The 16,719-nt window shown below is 49.1% G+C and overlaps 1 protein-coding gene across 2 annotated transcripts in view; it reads right to left on the reverse strand.

Annotated features, from left to right (window-relative positions):
- CHST11 (carbohydrate sulfotransferase 11) overlaps window positions 1-8,916 on the reverse strand; it is a 286,336-nt gene extending 277,420 nt beyond the window's left edge. The window contains exon 1 of one of the 2 annotated variants that reach the window (XM_079937162.1): window positions 8,366-8,916. In XM_079937162.1, coding sequence (XP_079793288.1) covers window positions 8,366-8,468 — 103 coding nt within the window. In that variant the 5' untranslated portion in view covers window positions 8,469-8,916. Of the gene's footprint in view, window positions 1-8,350 lie in introns of both variants that reach the window. The other variant, XM_079937161.1, reaches the window with a different exon arrangement.
- Between the last annotated feature and the right edge of the window lie 7,803 nt (window positions 8,917-16,719).

Consider the following 16,719-nt stretch of genomic DNA (forward strand, 5'->3'; position numbering starts at 1 on the left):
TGAGAGGCCCGCGTACCGCAAAAAAAAAAGAAAGAAAGAAAAAGGATGAGAGACTTGGAGTTGACTGGGAGTTAGATAACAGAACTTCCCAGATGGTGATGAACATGTGGATTTACGATCACTATTGTTAGAAACTTAGAAATATCCTTATCCTACCTATTTAGATAACGGGAGTGATACGTATACACTTGCTATAAACAACATATGTGGGGGATGGCTGCTCACATACGTTTTACCCATAGGGTGTGGTGAGGACTCCGGATGTCGGCTCACCATCCATTCCACCCCCTTCCAGAAGGTCTTTCTATACCGCAGAGGCTACTGATTTAAAAGCTGTGGTCCCCAGGCTTCCCTGAAGCTAGGGCTCTGAATGTGAGTTTGACTCCCCCAGATAGAAGCACTCACTTCAGATTTAGAAAGAGGCCATGAGTAAGAGGCCACCTTCCTGCCTTTTGGGTTGTTTCCACCCTCCCGGTGATGGGGGTGTGAGGGTTTTTTCTACAGCAGCATGGAAGGGACCACTCTCTGGCTTTCTGGGTGTCGAGAGGTGGCTGCAGTGGGGAAGCATCCCGATTCTGGAATTGAGATCTCTGATCCCAGGTTCTCAGTGTCGTTAGTTTGTTCTTGGATTCAGTAGTTCCAGAGACAGTCTCAGAGGTGGTAGCACACTTAGTAAGTCAGTTTTTTTGAGCAGCCATGCCAATATATGTTTGCCCATATGTTATTACATACACTGTTACTATTAGCTGAGACTCATTCATGGAGGTCCAGCCGACAGCCCTATGTCTCCAGCCTTCCCAACAATTTGGTAAGGACCAGATTCCCTCCGTTAAATACTTTTCTGCTTAAAATACCTAGACGGCTTTCTAGTTCCCGCCCCGAAGCCTGACTGAATCCTAGCAAACCAGGAGCAAAGAGGTTTGGGAGACAAATAAAACAGACCGCACCAGAAGCTATCTGGATACAGCAAACCAACCTGGCTCTTCCCTCTGGGCCGTATGCATATTGGTGAGGTGGGCAAGGGGGCAGAAGAGACGTCTTTGCCAATCACTTATTTACACTTTAAATGTTTCCTAAGCACGTCTGGGCCAACCTTAGAGGCTATCAAGAGGAACCTGGTAAACGTTCCTCAAAATGTGGGGATGTACAAGTAAACAAACAATTACCACCCATTTCTAAAAGGGCTAGAGAAGAGAAATGACGAAGGCCATGGGAGTTCAGTGGCCTGGAAAGAAAGTAAATATCCACATCGGTGACATTTTCCTCAAGAAACATCACGATGCCTATTTCTCTGTGAACTTCCAGGTTTGAGCTCCACGTGAAATAACTCACTCCCCCGCGTCCCCATTCTGACTCTTACCAACCTCATCAGTTAACCAGAGAGAGATGCTAACTGCAAGCCCTGAGGCTCTGAAAATAGGTGCAAATTTCCCAAGCACAGCAGAAAAGACTCAGAGGCCTGCATGCCGGCAAAGCCTGTATGAAGCAGGTGATCAGGGCTTATCAGGTACCTCCAGGCCCTCAGTTGCAGCCTGAGTGCCGTTTTTCATCACCTTACTGAGGTTATGGAGTGCACCATGGTTTACAAAAAGTACTTTCACAATTTACAGAGGTGGGTCTGAAGCCATCAACTGTAAGACACTGTCATTTCATGTTCTTCCGAGAAAATAAAAGGCTCTCCGTCAAAGGTCAGCACAGTACTAAGATACTATCAATTACAACACATCAAATTTCATAAAAAGGAAAACGTGGGGAAAAAAGGAGTGTTTCAGAATTGATAAAATATACTGATGCATAGGGTTAGGCGGAGAGGGGAATGCCCACACTAGGACCTGGGTCTTTCGCTCCCAAATCATCAGTCCATTCAATCTCTACTTTTCCTGAGTGCTTCCATAAGTCAGGGGCTGTTGATGGCTGTTCTTAACTACGAAAGCCGTGAATCACACCCTGAACATTTTAAGAATTTCCCAGCACAAGCGCAGTTAAAATTCCTGTCAAATCTTTTTTTTTTTTTTCTGATTTGTACATTACTGCTTTAAAAAATTGACAACGGGGGTGGTCTAGTTTGGGGGGCGGGAGTGGAGGGGAAGTGGGGTTTACATGGTAACCACTTCACCCAAGTGCACCCAAGGGCTGCTGAAGATAAACACAGAAGCACACGCAAGAGGCCTCAGCTCGTCCACCCCTGTTGTGCCCCCTCCCCCAAGAATCCTCGGCCCAAACTCTCCCAGGGCTTCCCATGCTGTCCCCAGTCACCGCCAAGGCCAAGGCCCACGCACACAGTCTCTCTCCACCTCCTAGTCTTAGCTCCTTCCTCCCTCTGCTCCAGACACTCAGAGCTGCCTGTCAGGCACCATGCTGCCGCATGGCACAGACCTGTGCTGCTCTCTGCCCGGAACATTCTGCCTGGGACTGGGCGGACACGTGGCCAGCTCCTTCACTTCCTCCCCGTCTCTATGGTCCAGTCGTCTTGTCAGCGACATCCCGCAACGACCTCTGTATTAAATTGCAAGCCTGGCCTCTCACATCCCTCATTCACCTCTCCTGCTTTGTTTTTCTCTCTTCACACCATCTGACGTGGCACCTATGCGACTTCTGCATTTCCTTAAAGGCTGCCTATCCCACTAGAATGTAAGTTTCATGAGGGCAAAAATAATGTTTCATTGTATCCCCAGTGCCTAGAGCAATACCCCACACAGAGTAGAGGAGACAGAGAGAGAAAAGGAAAGGGCAACTCTGCGCTCACTTTCTGATCAATCACATCTGGTGTGAGATGCATCAAATTACAAATTCCAGGAATTTTTAACGGACAGATCAGATTATTCAATGATCTCAGACGCAGAACTGCCTCCCTCTTCACCTGTGATAAAGATGGGGTCTCAAAAGTCAAGAGAAGAAAAACTAAAAAGCGAAAATGAGTATGTAAAACAACTTCTGTTTCGTCTCAGACTCTGACCTTACAAGCGGCCGTGACTTTCATGGAAGTCTTTCCACTCACCGTCCCCAGATTAAGAAGAGCTTTGTCCTTTTGGTGGATTTAAGAAGGGAAAGGGTGGTACCCGTGCTTGTAAGCCTTTGATTTCCTGTTTTTAAATGGCTGTTGCCCACAGAGCTCGTCATAAGCAAAATGACTCTTCACCCAGATAAATACAAACAGCAGCCTCTGCTGGAGGGCGGATTCTCCCACCCCTCACCCATCAGAAATACCCCAACCGCTCTCCTTCCCGTGCCCAATCACCACTTTTATTTCAGAGGCAACGAAATGAGGACTCCTGGACAGCGGCTATTACTGTGGAAGGAAACTGCCTAAGTGTATCTGTCTTATCTTTGTGCAACTATGAAACTCCCCATTGAGGTACAAACATTTAAACCACCAAGGGGAGACCCCCATGCTAGAAACATCTTATCTTTCAGTCATTTAATGCTGTTTCCAGGATTTAAAACAGCGTCATATCTGAGACCTTCTTGACATCTTTTCAAAGGATAAAGATGTCAGATATAAAAGAACAGTCCCTATGAACTGGTATAACTCCAAATTCATTTCATGTATCAGCAAAAAGATTCTTTAAAATGAAATACATGCAGGGGGGGAAAAAAAAAGGCATGATACCAGACTGACATCCTGCAAAGGGGTGGGGATGGAAGGTGAGAGGTATATGCAACTCTATAAATTTAAAAGTTTGTGGTTAAATTTTCTGTCTTTAAACTTAATAATTAGTCACCATAATGACCATAATGATGTATTTGTCTAAAATACATATTATCTATCAAACAAGGTACAAAATCCAGGATGTGATGTCAAATTTTTTTTAATATATATATTCTATAATATACAGAAAAAAAGTACCCATTGCCTCTGGGTCGTAGATTAATGAATGATTGTTTTTCTTCTGTACTTCCTAAATTTTCTCAAATGAGCACATATTACGTTTATAATTAAATTAAAATTATAACACAAGAGCATTTCACATCCAATCTAATCAAGTGAACTACAAAGGGGTAACCCAAGAACTCTTTAAATAAAGGGTATAATCTTTCAATACATTCAAGCAAGGCAAAGAAATCCCAGGCGACAGTGAAAGTAAACATATCACAAAAGGAAAAAAAAAAAAAAGAGAGAGGAAGAGCAAGAGAGAAAAAAAGGCTTTCTCCACAGGTTTCTCTCCTATGAACAGCTTTCAAACAAAACCACAACCCTACGGAGTAACACAGAGGGAAGGTTCAGAGGATCTGTCTTCACAAATGCAGCCTGGCGGCCTCTCAGCTCTGCCTGGCCCGACACAGCTCCATCAGAGGCCAGCCGTCTGGGGCAGGTATGGTCTCGGCAGGTATGCAAGCCACGTCAATGCTCAGGAGGCACTTTCACAGGACATGATCGCTGATGGACTCAAACCTGTGCAGAAACCACAGGCATGGAGCTCCATTCTCACCAACATCAGGAACGGTTCACGCCCACAGAAGGTGTCCCCTGCAGATGGGTTTCTGTAGGTCAGGGGCTAAATAAGGCCAAGCCTCCCCAGTACCCAGGACACCCAAGCAGTGTCTCACTGCCTCACACTTCAGGGCAGCAAATCTAGGCCATGGGGAATGCTCCTGTCTGGTGCATGATGAGCTTAAACCTGATGCATGACTCAGGGGATCTCAGAGGCCAGGAGGGCAGAGAAGTGTCCAGACCTTGTCCCCTGTGTTCCACACCCCTCCTAGAGAGACAGACTTACTGACTAGGTATTCTTGGCAAGGTTTAATGTAACCTTCCCAGAAACTGGAGAAGCAGGTCTCCTAGAGTCTAGCCACTTCATGCATTCATCCAGCAAATATTTTATTGAGAAACTACTATGTACCAGGCACTGTGCCAAACACTGGGGTTAGAATGGGGCCTAAAACCCAGTCCCTGCCCTAAGACTATTAACTCAGTGTGTCAAAGCTCTAAAGAAAACTGCCTTTACCGACAAGGCCCACTTCTGCTGAACCCTCCAACCAAATTAAAGATCAATTTCTCAAGTTTATATATTAGAAAAGTACAGGGGCTTCCCTGATGGCACAGTGGTTGGGGGTCCGCCTGCCGATGCAGGGGACACGGGTTTGTGCCCCGGTCCGGGAAGATCCCACATGCCGCGGAGCGGCTGGTCCCGTCAGCCATGGCCGCTGAGCCTGCGCGTCCGGAGGCTGTGCTCCGGGGTGGGAGAGGCCGCAGCAGTGAGAGGCCGGCGTACCGCAAAAAAAAAAAAAAAAAAAAAAGTACAAAAGACAATGAACCCTAGATTAGAATCAGAGGGAGAGACAGCCAGCGCCCCCCTGCCAGCTGTCTCCTTGTATTCTTTCTCTCCCTCCTCACACATTCCAGGTATTCTCTACCCATCGACGAAGCCAGGAATCCATTTCTTTTTTGAATACTACTTTTCTATTTCAGATAGAAATAGAAATAGCCCTCCTGCCAGAGGGCTCCAAATTTTTAGCAACACAATCTGTGCCACGCTGTGGTCCCTTCTGCCTCTCCCTGGGTGATCTGGAGAAACGGAAACTGCAGAGCCAGGCTAAAGGATCAGCTATCATTACCTAAATCCTTCGGAGAAGCAAAGATTAGCTAACTTTTAAGGAAATTCAAAGCGGTAGGAAAAAGATATAGCATCAGCTGTCATCAACAGTGTAGTTTAATAAAATGGGGGGGGTAAATGTTTAATATGAATTTCAAAGCATATTTTTATGTCCCATTGACATTGACATGGAGTTTTCATGGAACCATATGTAATTCAAAACAAGGAAGACCTTTCGGGACTTCCCTGGCGGTCCCGTGGTTACGATTCCACGCTTCCACTGCAGGGGGCGCAGGTTCCATTCCCTGGTTGGGGAACTAAGATCCCACAGGCCTGTCACGTGGCCAAAAAAAGAAAAAAAGAATAAGGAAACCTTTCAATTGAATTACCTGCAGTTCTACATTCAGTAGAATGTATTGAAAGTAGTCTTTGCTATGGACTGGGGGAAGTATCAGAAGAACATGTTCATATAGACACAAATAATCAACAAATGCTATTTTTTGGGGAGGAAGCGGAACCAGGAAGGGAAGCCAAGGTTGAGAGCAGAGGATCAAAGACAGAGGATCCTTATCAGCATAGCCTTGGAAAAGGTTCTGTCCCTGGTTCCAAAAGGCCAGACTGAAAGGAGCTAACACCACTGCTTTCAAGTCAACTTAATGTTCCAACTGGAGCTGGAAATTTTCACAAAGTGCAAATTACAAGTTGGAAATTTCTTCCTGGTATCTCCAGCTAGACAGTTATTTCCTAATTCTCACAGAGGATAAGAAAAGCCCAGGATGCATGAAAACCATGGATAGTAGTAGTCTTTCTAGTTAGTATCTCACCGGACAGCTAACAGGTAGAGAGAAGTTAAAGTACATTCCTGCCAGAGACTAATATTCATCCCTGTTCCAGGCGTTTCTGCAGAGAATTACCCGGCATGTTCGGTCCAGGCAAAACTGTAAGTGGCCTGAACACATCTGTAGTGTCTAGACCAAATCATTCGGCCCTTTGTTTAAACTGCTGGAGCCCCAGTGTATTCGTACACCACCCAGTCCCCAGCCCCACCCCCCCGCCCCGCCCCGGGGGAGTCTGGCCCGGGATGGCGCTGTCTGTCTGGTCCTGCCCATCGCAACCATCGCCCGGCGGCCGGCAGGCAAGCCAGGTCCATTTTTAAATTCCCTTAGAAGTTTCACAACCACCGGTTTGGGTGAGGAGACAAACACCGCTGTAGTTTGCTGACATGAAACTAAAAATACCCAGCTGCAAACAAAAGCCACCCTTTACAAGGCTGGCTTGGTGTCCTGAGGTTACATGTGGTAGTGCCAGGCCATACGACCATATTCTTGGCAAAGTGGCCGCCATAACAACTGCTCCAGGCCCAGCGGGGCAGAGGGGCCATTCTGCCCTGAGCTGTCAAGGAATCCCGCACCGGGCAGCCCTGCCTGTTTGACGGAAAGAACAGCTTTATGCTGTCGATCCAAATGCAGGCTAGAGGAATTCGGGGCTGCGTCTGGGTTAGATACACACTGAAAGAAGAATGCAGGAGGCAAAAAGAAAACACCAACCCTACAGCCCTGGAAGGAAATGTGTTTGCACCTCCCTCCCTTGCAATTATAAAAGCAAGTTACTGCTGTGACTATACTGAGAAAGGCAACTCGGAGGCGTGAAAAATGGATCTGGGAGCCGATGTGGCCCACTGGGAGCCTGCTGGGGGCTAGGGGTGGAGGACCATGGCTCCACGGGGAGACTCCCGTTACCCCGGAAGCTTCTTTGTAAGGTTTTACCTGTTGGGCTCCAGAGCGGAGCTGCGAACCCGGGGCCGCCACGGTCGAGGTCGTCCCTCCCTCCCCAGGTCTCAAACTTTCCTTCGCGCCCCTCGGAAGGGGCAAGCCTTGTCCCTCCCCGAATCCAGATTTCAGGTGTGGAACTTGTCTAAGCCACCGGGGACTGCGGGGAGGGGGCTCATTCCCACACGGCCCGGCGGGGCTCCGGATGCTCGGAACGCAGGAGGGGGGATGCAACCTGACGGTCAGTCCAGGACCCGACCAAAGTTTCCTCCCAAACTGCGGTGGCGGGCGCGACCCGGGAGCTCTGAGTCCCGCAGCACAGGGTCGGGAGCGGGGTTGCGGGGCGGGAGCAGGCCCCGGGGCACAAGCCGCAAGGTCAAGGCGGAGCTGGAGCCGAACCCCGGGGCAAACAGCTGGCGCCGGACCCCATCCGCAGCCTGGTGGAGGGGCAGTGCCGGGCACCCAACCTCTCCCTACACCTGCTCAGCGCGGTGCCGAGCCCCGGACACGTGGGAGCCTAGCCCCGGGCTCCCCAGCTCGCGGCGGGGACTGGCAACCTCGCCGGGGCGCGCACCCTTCGCCCCCGGCCCCCCCAACCAGGAAGAGGCAGCGCGCTGGGGCGCCGGGCGGCTGGCTCCCGGCGCCTCTTTCATCCTCGGACCTCGGCAGAAGCCGGGAGGGAGTTTCGTTCTCTTCAAACCGACCCTCCACCCTCGGCAGCTTCCCGCAACCTCTACCTTGCCCTGCTACCTCGCAGACAGACGGACAAGAGACACAAAGAAGAAAACAAAACAAAACAAAACTACCGCCCCTCGGGTCTCATCCTCCAGCCTGGAGCCGGGAGGACGAAGAACAGAGAGCACATCCTTCCTCCTCCTCCTCATCCGACTCGGGTATCCGGGCCGACTCGGTCAGCAAGGAACCCCGAGGTGGCCCATAGAGAAGAGGTAAGGTTGGAAGAGGCAGAAACCAGGCGGAGCGAGCGAGGGAGCAAAAGCGCGAGAGAGCAGAAAATAGCCAACAAAACCACGCTAACGCGCCCCCTACCTGGGTGCAACATACTTTGGAAATAGAAGATAACCAGGATAAAGGATCCCAAGCAAGTGGCCAGCACCATCCGGCAAATTCTGTTCATCCTCATCACTTCCAGCAGCCCCGGCTTCATGGCTTTGTCCTGGCTGCGGGGACCCGGGCGTCCGGGAGGCGCGCCCGGAGCGCAGGAGCGGGAAACCCGCCGCGCGGAGCGGAGCCCGGGAGGCGCAGGGCAGGGCTGGGCAGGGTTCGCAGGGAAGATAGGGTTGGCTTCACGGCCGCTCTCGGAGCCCCCAGCCCCGGGCAGGGGTGTGGAAGGCGCCGGAGTTGCTCTGGAAGTGCTGAGATGCGTGGACCCGCCGGCTGCGCGCTCTTGCTCCTCCCGCTGCTCCTCCTCGCCTCTCCGCCGCCGCCTCCGCCCCCGCCAGCAGCCGCCGCTGCCTCCTGGCGGGCCGGGCGGCTGGGGGGCGAGCGGTGGTGGTGCCGCCGCCGCTGCCGCTTTTCTGGCCGCTGTGGCTGTCGGACGGGCCCCCTCCCTCCTCTCCAAAGGCTACTTCATTGCGCTCCAAAGATCCACATATTCCGGGGCTGGGTTTTACCAAATGCAACTCACAGCCCCCGGCGAGGGGAGGGCGCCTGCGGAGAGCCGGGCGGAGGGAGGGACCCGAGCGCCGGGGCGGAGCGTCGCGCTCCCCCCGCCCCTACCCGGGATTTGGTCGCGTCCAGCTGTTTCCCGGGGAGCGCGGAGTGCGCGCCGCGCTCCCGCAGGGTCCCAAAAGCCCTCAGTCCCCGCCGGGCCGGCCGCAGTGTGGAGGTTGTGTGTCAGCGTTTCTATGACAAAACCCGGAGGAAAAAAATACGAATAAAATCGCCTCGGTGCTGCCACCCCCTCCTGCCGGCCTGTGAAGAGGGAGGTGGCGGGGTGCGGGTCGGGCACTGGAAGCGCGAAGGGGTCTGGCGGTACGCGATAATTTAAAATCCCTGGGCAAGGTAGCCGGGAAGTTGTCCCCAGCCCCCAGGGAGCAAGTGCCCTTTTCCCGAGTCTCAGAATAGGGTGGTTTGGGAGGGGGGGTTGTTTTGTTTTTTGGGGGTTTTGTTTGTTTTATTTTGTTTTTTCTTTCCAACGACAGCCCACCACGAGCGACGTTTTGGAAAGGGATTAAAGACGTCTGACTTCAGGTCAAGGTTAGGAAAACTGCATAATTCTCAGGGGTCAGGAGACAGCTGAGCTTTCCCCGGGATTTATGCAGTCTGACACTCACCCCGCCTCAACAGGGCAAAAGGGGATTTGGGGATTTTCGAAGTCTGATTTCGCAAAGGGTAGAGCTCCCTCCAAATCCTCCAAAGGGCAGAGTCTTAGCAGGGTGGACGGGAGAGGATGCCCCCACTAAGCCACTCCTCCCAGTACAACCAACTGCTGGAAAAAACCAAGCCCGCCTTAGCATTGGCAGGTAAATGGAAAGATTGGCGTTGCTTTCTTGTATTGAGTGAAGTGATTTAAAAATTCCAGTTCCATGTGTTTAGATTGTTTAGCAGTCAAGCTGGATGCAGGTACACAGTGCAGAGATCACTGTCTCACCTGCCTAGCACCAGCTGGAGAAAATCGGTTCCTATAGTCCACTTATCAAACTACTTAGTATGGAAGATCTAAAGGGTTATTTAAATTCCAACAATAATATATACCAGGAAAAAAAGTTACTGTAAAGACTACAATAAGTTTTGCGCATATTATCAAATCTTTACTACTATGAACGCAATTAGTGATGAAATAAGATAATGGGTCGTCCCATACCTCTCACACAGCAGGCATTTGATACTTATTGAATCTGAATGTAATGGGCCTTATCCTCCTCTCAATACATCAGAGATACAATTTGCAAACAGATACATGCAGCCAAAGCCACCTCGACAACCATGGTTCCCTTCCCCGCAAAGTCTTCCTCCAGCAGTTGCTAAGCAGGGAAAGTAACAAAGTCAGCAGCCTTGCCTTTGATTACAGAAGACAATCAGTTATAGCACAATATGTAGCCGGTTTGTACTGTATTAATTTGTGCTTACTTGTGAATGAGCTGCTTACTAAAGGCAGCCGAGCTGAACAAGATCCAGTACAAAGTCATTCTCTAGTGATTCCCCCCACAGGAGATCAGGGATGGGAGCTGCCTTTACCCACCCACCTGCCCATCCTTGACCAAGGTAGAGATTCCCCGCAGGGAGGATAACTAGATGGGCACTTGCAGTGTTTGGCCTAGAACAGCAGGCTCTCCTTTAACTCCTAGTTTTATAGAGCAGGCTGGGATTTGCTCCCAGGTCACCCAACTGGTCCCTTGCCTGCCAAGGCACAGACCACACTGTACCTGTACAAAAGCCTGGACACACATAAGGCAGTCTGGGAAGTCTCAGGGCCAAGGGAGAGGTCAGAAGCCTAATCCCTGGTGGGTCATGGTGAGTTGAGTTGGCCCACCTGGTGAGGAAGGATGGTGAAACATGCCCAGCATACAGTTCTGCATTCTCACAGTCAGGAATGGGCGCAAACATACAGTGAGGGATGAGGTTCTGACAGGTGAACTACCACCTCTTCCAAGAAGCCTTCCCTGATTTCTCACCTGAAGTGGCCTCTTTCCTCCTCTGTGTTCATAACACTAGGTCCGAACCCCTCCTGGGTCACTGTACCTACTAAGCTGAGTTTTATTCATCTCTGTTTCTCTCTAGTGCTCGGCAGAGCGACTGACACCTGGTAGGTAAAAATAAATCTGAGATGGAGAGGTGATACCTTCTCGGGCTAGGAAGTTAAATTAGATCCCCTCTAAAATCTATGGTCATGGTCAGTGCTAGTGGTCTGCAGTTCTGTTGTTCTGTGCCCCTAGGGGTGAGAGAAAAGTTCTATTTCTTGTCTCCTCATCACACAGTAATAAACTTCCCAACCACAAGTACAGTCATTGCTTTCTTTCCATTTTTATCCTAACAAAACTTTGTTGTATCTTTTATGCATGCTACATGATAAATATCAACCAGATAAAGGACAGTGTTGACTGATAAGACTGAGGAGAAACGAGATTTGATGTTCTGAATTTTGAAGAGAGGTCAGTGGAAGGCTGCCTCTCAAATCAAGTTTTTTGTTTTCCAAGTGTAGCAGTCAGGGCAGGTGTGGTTACGCTGCAATAACAAACAAGCCCTAACTTCAGTGGCTTAAAACAACCAGAGCTTAGGTCTCGCTCCACCACATGTCTGCCGTGGGTCAGCAGAGGGGCTAAACATGTGGAATACCACGTACAGGATGAGGCCGAAGCAGCCCCCACCTAGAACTTGGCCGGTTGCAAAGCCTGAGGAAAGAGGGTGTCTCGCAGGTCTGACCCCAACAATTCAGTGATCCAACCTAGAAGGAGCACGTGTCACTTCTGCTCATCACGTATCAACCAGAACTACTCACCCACTGCTCCACATCCCATCCAGGCCAGGAAGTCAGAGAGCCCAAAGCATTTGGGAAAGAGTCTTCCTGGGGCTTCCCTGGTGGCGCAGTGGTTGAGAATCTGCCTGCCAATGCAGGGGACACGGGTTCAATCCCTGGTCTGGGAAGATCCCACATGCCGCGGAGCAACTAGGCCCGTGAGCCACAACTACTGAGCCTGCGCGTCTGGACCCTGTGCTCCGCAACAAGAGGCCGCGACAGTGAAAGGCCCGTGCATCACCATGAAGAGTGGCCCCCGCTCGCCGCAACTAGAGAAAGCCCTCGCACAGAAACGAAGACCCAACACAGCCAAAAATTAATTAATTAATTAATTAATTAATTTAAAACAAAATCCGCCTGACAAGGCAGGGCACACAGGTTCGAGCCCTGGTCCCAGAAGATCCCACATGCCACAGAGCAACTAAGCCCGTGTGCTACAACTACTGAGCCTGAGGCTCTAGAGCCCGCAAGCCACAACTACTGAAGCCCGTGCACCCTAGAGCCCGTGCTCCGCAACAAGAGAAGCCACCGCAATGAGAAGCCCACGCACCACAACGAAGAGTAGCCCCCGCTCACCACAACTAGAGAAAGCTCGCACGCAGCAATGAAGACCCAACACAGCCAAAAATAAATAAATAAATAAATACATGTATATAAAAAAAAAAAGAAAGAAAGAAAGAAAGAGTCTTCCTGGCTGCAACCCTTCATCCCTCCTCAGACCTTATTTTCCTTTATTTTTCTAAATTCCCTTCTACCCCAACAGTTTATGCATATCAACACCGGGCTCATCGTGGGGCCTGGCTAAAGCCTGGTTGATTGTGAGGCATGAATCTTGCTCTCCAAGTGAAACAACATACAAATGAATCTGGGGTCTATTTCAGAACCTGGCGTGGCCCCTGAACACGGTGTTGAGGAGAAAGTTCTATGTGTGTGGATGATCTTGGAAAACTCAGAGAAGAGGAAGAAACAGACGCAAAATCAGAATTCTGCCTTGTGTCTGCCATCAGCAGCGAACCGACAGCTATTTGCCAAGCCCGCCAATACCTGCAGGCTGAGCTCTACCTCGTTCCTGTAGGTGATGCCTTCAATGTACTGTCTTGTTCAGATCTTGCAGAACTGGCGCCAGTTTCTGCACTTTGTTGGAGAGAGATGTGGGCCTCGGGCACTGGTAGACAGAGAGCTCTTTTGCATCCTTGGGGAAGTGGGGGCATGTCTTGGGCCAACATCAGCCAGGGGCCCCAGACTGGCTCCTCCCAGGATGGGCTTTGCCTGTTTGCATCTCTCTGGCACCTCCAGCACAAAGTACACTCAGTTAACCGGAGCACAGTAAATATTTGTGGAGTTGAATCAGAAACCATGTGCCCACAGCATGTGGAGATCTTAGGGTACAACTCTTTTTCAGGTAGGTAAACCACAAGGACACAAGTGGGTTACTCATGACATGGCTCTGAGCGAGGCTCTTCTTCCCTGGCCTTTCAGAACAAGGTGGGGACGAAAGAAAGGACAGAAGAAGCGATAGAGAAAGAGGGAGGAAAGGAGAGAGGGAGGGAAGAAAATAGGGGAGGGAGGAGAGGAAGGAGGGAAGAAAGAGGCGCTATTATTCTGTTTCACTTTCTGATGCTGCCTTTGCCCTTCCACCCAGTTCAGGCCCAAGAGACTCCTCTCCTTCCCTTACTGAGGAAGGAGGTCTGTCAGACCCTCGGACCCTTGGGCACTCTTGGGCACCCAAGCCCCCTCCAACTGCCCTCTAGGTGGCCTCAAGCACCCTCCCCATCTCCACGTGCAGCCCAGAAATCAGCTCCCCAAACTTCTCATCCCTCTCCAGGATTTCTTAACTGGGGGTCCCTGGTCACCACCCAAACTCCCATCCAGATGACCCAAAGCCCTCCAGCCCCAGTCAGATGGTCTCGCCCACCCCCCTGCCCTCCCTGCACCCCTGTTCCAGCTTGGTCACAGAGGGAGTCATCGTTCACATGGTGTCTAAAGTGCTTTATGCATTTCCCTCACCACAAGCCTCCAGGTGGGGACCATTCTTATCCTCATTTACAGAGGAGAAAACTGAGGCAGAGAAAGATTACATACCCAGGGTCACGGGGCTGTTGCTGGCAGATCCAAGGTCTAAAAGCCAGAAGCCAGGCAGCGGCGGTGGGTCCAGGGTCCCCTCTCTTCTCTTCCCAGACTGCCAGTGGGGCTGAGGGCTCAGACAGACCAGGTGGACCTGTGTGACCTGCGGCAGGTCACTTCACCCCTCTGAGCCCTACCTTCTCCACCTATAAAATGAAGGCAGCTGCCTCAAAGGACAGAACACCGAAGAGGATGACATGGCACTCAGTGACTGTTGGGTGCCTTCACTGTTTTTTTTTTCCCTTTTCACCTCTGCTAGTCCCTCCTTGTGCCCCTCCTCAATGACAACAGGAGCATTTCTTAAGCACCCTTTGACATTAACGGCATGGTAATTTATTGAAATATTCATTTGTGCTTGCTCTGGTATTCTTTACTTCTTCGCTCCTCCATTTCAAGCAGGCTTTGTGCTACCTTGCCTGAGGGATTTAATAAAGACATTCTTGGGGAAAAATTTAAAACCCTGGAAGAGATAATGCTGAGCAGTATTCCATGATAATCAATTTCCTACAATTTATCTATCCATTGGTTGATGGACATTTGCACTGTTTCCAATTTTGATGTTGGAAATGATGTTTCCAATCATGATGTTGCAATGAATATTTGCATATAAGTCTTTGTATGAACAAATGTTTTCATTCATCTTGGGCAACTACCTAAGACACTCTATGAGACTGTGTCTTCTTCAAAGTGACTGTACCCTTTTGCGTTCCCACCAGCAAAGTAGGAGAGTCCCACATCCTGGTCAGAACTTAGTGTTGTTGGTCTTTTTGATCTTAGCCATTCTACTGAGTGTGCAGTAATATCTCATTGTAGTCTTAATTACATTTCCCTGATGATTAGTGATGTTGAGCATCTTTTCACGCATTTCTTGATCATTCAGAAATTGTCCTTTCTGAAATATCTGATCAAATCTTGTGCTGGGGCTTCCCTGGTGGCGCAGTGGTTGAGAGTCCGCCTGCCGATGCAGGGGACACAGGTTCATGCCCCGGTCCGGGAAGATCCCACATGCCGCGGAGCGGCTGGGCCTGTGAGCCATGGCCGCTGGGCCTGCGCATCCGGAGCCTGTGCTCCGCAACGGGAGAGGCCACAACAGTGAGAGGCCCGCGTACCGCAAAAAAAAAAAAAAAAAAAATCTTGTGCTGTTTTTCTTTCATTGAGTTATTTCTTTTTTTTTTTCATTAGTTGTAATACTATTAAATTCTTTATGTATTCTGGATACCAGCCTTTCTTCAGATATATGTTTTTATATATTTTTTTCTCAGTCTGCTTGCCTTTTTGTTTTTCTTAACTGCCTTTTGAAGAGCAAAAGTTTTGAAAACTGACGCAGTCCATTTTATTAATTGTTTCTTTGATGGTTCATGTTTTCTGCGTTCTGTTAAAGAAATCTTGGCCTAACTCAGTGCCACAAAGATTTTTTTCTTGTGGCTTCTTGAAGAAAGTGTCATACTTTTGGCACTTAGGTTTAGCTCTTTGATCCATTTTGAGTGAATTTTGGTGTACGGTATGAGGTAAACATGGGGGTCTTTTTTTTTTATATATACAGATATCCAGTTGTTCCAGTACCGTTTTATATTATTATTATTTTATCCCATGTTGTACAATTAAAGTATGCCACCTCAGGATATAAAATCCCCATAGGCATGGTGCAGTCCTCAAGACATTAATAATAGGACTCCAAGAATGTTGTAGAAAAGCATGATTGAGTTCCTCTTTCTCCCCTGAATCCCTTGGGATGTCCTGTACTGTCTCCCTACCATCTGTGTCCTTCCACGAGTTAACAGAGGCAAAAAAACCAGCCACCTCCTTGCTCCACTGTTACACATGAGGTTACATTACTGAAAAACCTCATTGGGCACTTATTCAACGTGTCTATTTCCAGTGGTCTCTGAGCTCTGGGACCGCTGGTATCATTCCTGTATCATGTCTAACATGACAGTGTAGACACTAGGCAGTGTAGAAATATGTATTAAATGAATGATATCATTTTCACCTAGCAGCCTGGCGAAGATTATAAAATATTGACGATAACCAGTGCTGGGAAGGGTATGGAGAAAAGAGAAGCCATATACACTGATGGCGGAAGTGATTTTTTTTTTTTTTTTTTTTTTGCGGTACACGGGCCTCTCACTGTTGTGGCCTCTCCCGTTGCGGAGCACAGGCTCCGGACGCGCAGGCTCAGCGGCCATGGCTCACGGGCCCAGCCGCTCCGCGGCATGTGGGATCTTCCCGGACCGGGGCACGAACCCGCGTCCCCTGCATCGGCAGGCGGACTCTCAACCACTGCGCCACCAGGGAAGCCCGGTGGAAGTGATTTTTAAATTGATATAACTTTTATAACACTTCTGAAAAGTAATCCAGCAATAATTAAACTAAACCCACTAAGAGATCCAGAGCATTCCTGTACTTAGCTGTGCTAAAGCACCTGAGTGTCTGATAATTAGGGTTTGATTAAACGAACTGTAAAACCTCCATATGATGAAATACTCTACAGCCACTAAAAAGGAAAACGACTAAATCAATTAAAGATGTTAAAACACGGTGTGTATATATGCTCTTGTTTTTAGATAAACAAATATAAATTTCTTTATAGACAAATATACATATTATACAGCAAAGTATTAATAGTAGGTATTCCTGGGTATTGAGTTTTTTAAATTGATTTACTATATTCTCTAACTATTTTTTAAAGAGTACATATTCTTTTTAAAAAGGAAAACTGTACAGCTATTTTCATTTTCAGAGGGAAAAATATTCTGTCTAAAAAAAGGAGAATATGTTTCTTAAATCACCAAAACCCAGGTAAACCCCTACGTCC

The sequence above is a fragment of the Stenella coeruleoalba genome, assembly GCF_951394435.1.
Source record: "Stenella coeruleoalba genome assembly, chromosome: 11".
NCBI lineage: Eukaryota > Metazoa > Chordata > Mammalia > Artiodactyla > Delphinidae > Stenella > Stenella coeruleoalba.